This window comes from Aethalodelphis obliquidens, unplaced genomic scaffold (genome assembly GCF_003676395.1).
Source record: "Aethalodelphis obliquidens isolate GAN/ISIS:26980383/991018 unplaced genomic scaffold, ASM367639v1 scaffold8, whole genome shotgun sequence".
In the NCBI taxonomy this organism is placed as follows: Eukaryota; Metazoa; Chordata; class Mammalia; order Artiodactyla; family Delphinidae; genus Aethalodelphis; species Aethalodelphis obliquidens.
The window spans coordinates 513,561-517,852 of NW_020837952.1; the positions used below are offsets into that span (position 1 = coordinate 513,561).

The 4,292-nt window shown below is 63.8% G+C and overlaps 1 protein-coding gene across 1 annotated transcript in view; it reads right to left on the minus strand.

Annotated features, from left to right (window-relative positions):
- The window catches only part of HDAC7 (histone deacetylase 7), a 35,776-nt gene extending 31,705 nt beyond the window's left edge, over window positions 1-4,071 (minus strand). The window contains exon 1 of the mRNA XM_027106051.1: window positions 3,440-4,071. Coding sequence (XP_026961852.1) covers window positions 3,440-3,458 — 19 coding nt within the window. The 5' untranslated portion in view covers window positions 3,459-4,071. The remainder of the gene's footprint in view (window positions 1-3,439) is intronic.
- Window positions 4,072-4,292: the final 221 nt, after the last annotated feature.

Here is a 4,292-nt window from a genome sequence, read left to right on the forward strand (position 1 = left end):
GACACACATCTGCACTACACGTGTGCGTGTTCCCCAGACACCCAACAGAGAGCCACCACGTGGATCGCCACCTCTACATACACAGCCCAGGGGCACACGTGCAGGCCCACCACCACATACCCAGTGTGCACACACACCCATCACATGCTGACCCACACTAAACAGACACTATCCTGAATTTATTTTGCCTCTGGGAACTGGTCCAGGACCAAAGGAGCTATGCTCTGCTGATGAAAACATCCCTCCCGCCTCTGCCACCCCCGACCCCTTGCCCCAGGCAGCATGCTGTCCAGCTCCCCCTTCGAAGGGGGAGAGCTGCTGGAGGACAGTGGGGAGATGGGATGAGGGGAGGCACAGAGCCCTCCCCAAAGTCCAGCAGGCCCTCTCTTTCCCGTCCCCCCGGGGAGGTGCAAAAGGGCCTCCACCCAGCCCAGCCCCCCACCCCGACCCCCAGTGCTCGCTCAACCCACTTGCCTAGATTCCCAAGCCCTGGGCCTAGGCGCCAAAATGGCAAAGGAGGTGGCCAGATTGAGGGACTCCTCCTAATACTCAGACCTCTAAGGAAAGGGCTGTCTGGGGGCATTTTCCTGCAGCTCGAAAGCCTGGGTCCCCCAGGGAAGGTTGCCACAGAAACAGGGGGAAATATCACAGGGAAACACAATACCCGGTAGGGTCACCTGCTGACCAGGCTTCCTGCTGTGTTGCCCACCCCCCATCTCATTGCCTTCTTGGCCTCCTCCTCTGGCCTTAGCCTAGGCCTCCTCACCAATGCTCTCCTTCCTGCCTCCCCTGGGTGAGGGAAAGCAGCCTTATGCAGAAACTCTGCCCCTTTTGGTTCCAAACAACAACATCAGGGATGGCCCAGAGCTGAGTCCCCCGCTTCTAATCCTACCAGCATCCCCACCACAGGAAATCAAAGCTTCCTGCCCCAGAGGAAGTGCCCCATCTAGTGAACAAATCCAACACATAAACGCACAGTCCCAGAGCCTTGGGGAGGACAGAGGCCAGCTCCCACGCCTTACCCCGGCCCTGTTTCCAGCAATACCCCACACCCCACTACAGGCCCCAGTCTCAACGCCGACTGAGGACAGGTCAGGGCCGAGGCGTGAAGGGGGCATGGGCAGGACCTGAGCCAGGCCAGGGGAGAAGAAGGCCAGGAGAATGGGCATGGGCAGAGTTAGAAGGTCTGGTCCCAGCCCTGCTCAGCCTGCCATTCCCTGGCTGGGTGACCCTGGGCCTTGCATTAGCTCATCTTCTCTCAGACCCCTGCCAACTTCAAAATTACTAGCTCTTAAAATGAAAGGTCAGGAGAAGGAAAACAAAGAGATGCCAGGGGTTACGCAGGCTTTGGCCTTGGGCAAGGACGCCTGCAGCTACAGGAGGGTCCCCGCTCGTACGCCCATCACACATGCGTTTCTCACTTCCAAGGGCTTCATATCCGAATTGAGGAGAGGACGGACGAAGAGAAAGTTCCAACTCTCATTCCCAGACCAGGATGAAAGCTGGGGTCCATTGTTCCTGAAGGAAGTGGTCGGCATAAGAGCCCCCACCGATCCATCTCCTCCTCTGTGGTCATTTTACTGATGGGGAAACTGAGCTCCAGCATAAAAGCGGAGCGACCAGTTTAGATTCTTGGAATAGTCAGTGCAAGACCTGAATGCAACCTTCTCAGCCTCAGGATCACAGCTTAAGACTTGGTGGCCAGAGAGACACCCATCCCTGGGCTCAAGTTAAGGAACACAGAGACCTCGGGAGAACACTTCCCGGGGCCATTCCGGATGTTATACCAAGAAGCAGCTGTGAGCCTGGCCAAGCCAGGGATGAGAACCATCAGGGGACTAAAGGCAGGGGAGGAGTCCCAGCAGGTCCAGGACCTGGTTCCAGTCCAGGTTCACTGGGAAGAACACAGCAAGACTGCTTTGTGCCTTAGTTTCCCCAGAAGTGACTCCACAGAGGAGGAAACTTACTTATTAATTCAGGTGGGTAGAGGGAACAGAGAGCAGAGTAGGGAGGCTGAGATGCTGAGCAAGGAGGAGCTAAGAGATGTGTAGTAGAGGCTGGAAAAGGAGCTTCCGAGAGGGCTGGTATGAGGACAGGAGTGTGTGGCAGGCTAAACCCCTTGGAGGACCTGGCCTGTGGGGTGCTATGGGGGAGAAATGGGCCACCGAGGTGGCCCATTGGGAGGTAGGAAACTGAGTCACATTCTCTTTGCTTTCAGCCCAGTGGCTGGGCAGGGGTCTTAGGAAGGTTCCCGTGGATCCAGGTGCAAGTCCAGGGAACAGGCTGATGAATCCAGATGTTGAGTCCCCAGCAGGGCCGCTGAAACTGGCAGGCAGAGCTGGGCCTCAAGCAGATGTTGAATGAGGGTGTGGGGAGGGATGGGCAGCAGCAAGACAGCCAGTGTCCAGATGCAGGGGGAGGCCTCTGGGGTATGCAGGACAGCCAGCAGGGACGGGGAATGGCCTGGACTTGGTGGGAGGAGCACCAGTGGCTGGCAAGGTCAGATCCGAATGGGTAGCCTGGGCAGCGGGAGGGAAGGAAATGGGGGTAGGGGGAGCTGGGCGGCCTGCAAGCCCCAGAGGTCGGTCTCTCTCTCTTTCTCTCTCTCTCAGCCCACAGGCCTAGAAACTCTGGGCGTCAGGGCCCAGCCCAGCTGCCAGATTTGCCGCCTGCTCTTACTCCCCAGGACCAACAGACCGCAGGCTTGGGGGGCACACATCCTGTCCCCCACCACTCACTACACAGCCTGCGGTCACCATCTTCCCGCGCCCCTCCAGCACCTCCGCAGCTCACTCGGGCACAGGTGTCTCTTCACCCTGATGGGTGAGCAAAGGTGGGGGGCGGGGGCGGTGCTGAGAGAAATCTCGCTGTCAGAGACCCTCCCTCCCAGGGATCACACTCTCCCCAGCGGAGGGGTCGGAGTACGGTCCGGCCGGGATTCGCGGGATGGGGGCGCTGATGTCCGGGGCTAAGAGCCCGGCCCCAACTCAATGGGTCCTGCCCTTTGCCCTGCGCTTCCCAACCTTCCGCTCCGGAGCACCGCCCCCTCCCGGGGCCGCGGCAGCCGTCCCTCACTCCCGGGTCCCCCGGTCCGTTCTCCCCGCAAACGGGGGTGATGGGACGCCGGGCCCGCGCACCGGCGGCCCGGGGCCTCCAACTCCCTCCCTCGGGCCTGTCGCTGCCCCGCGGCTGGCGGATGTGGGCGCCCCGCTGGAGGCCCGAATCCTCCGGCCCCGGAACCAGCCCGGGCCGGGAGCCTGCCAGAGCCCCGCGGAGACGGGCGGGGCGGGCACGGGCGGGGGGGGGCGCACGCCGGGCCGGGCCCGCGGGGCCGCCCGGAGCCCGAGCCGGAGCCCGAGCCGGAGCCCGAGCCCGGGCGGGCGGCGCTGGGTGCCGCGCGCAGGGCGGGGCGGGCGGGGGGCGACAGCCCAGTACTCACCAGCGCCGGGGCTGTGCATCCAGGGGCCGGGGCCCTCAGAGCGGGGGGCTCATGGCGGGGCGGGGGGCTGGGGCGCCGGCCTCACATCCCCCCGGTCGCCGGAGGCTGCGGAGCGACTGTGAGACGGCGAGAGGAAGGGAGGGGGCCGGGAGGGGGAGGGCCCTGGCAGCCCGGCCGGCCGGGTAGGATGACAATGGAAGGAAATGCTTTATCTGAGTCTGAGAGCGGGCCAAGGGGGAGGGGAGGGAGGGGGCCGGCGCTCGCGGCCCGGGGACACACCACCTCGCAGACACGGCGCGGCGCCCGGGCTGGCGGGCGGCGGACACCCCGCGCGGCCGGCTCGCGGGGAGGCAGCGCCGAACCCGGAACGTGGGACGCGGCCCCGACCCGCCCGCGGATGCCGCGCTGCCGCCCAGCCCCGGCCGCCGCGCGGCGCAGCGACCCGCGCACAATTCCCGGAAACTCAGATACCTGAGCGCACGCACCCTCGCAGACACCACGTACGCGAGCACACATCCATGTTTACCCGGGGCAGACTCGTTCACACAGACACTCTGCAGGGGAGGACCCCCCGCGCTCACAAGCACACATACGTACGGCCCACCAGCCAACAGTTACACAGGGGGACGGCGGGACACGCGTGGAGCCCCCGGTCCCGGCGAGGAGTCCCAGACAGACACCCCCGCCCCCCGCCCCAAGCACGACTTGCCTGAGGAAAGTTCCAGGATCTGATTTGAATCACTGCCCAGCCCTCCCCCTCTGCCACCTCCTCCCCCCCACCCCCGCCCCGACCTCGCCAGCTGAGGGGAATCGAAGGGTCCAGCCTGTTCCTATTAAAAGAAAAAGGGGGTGG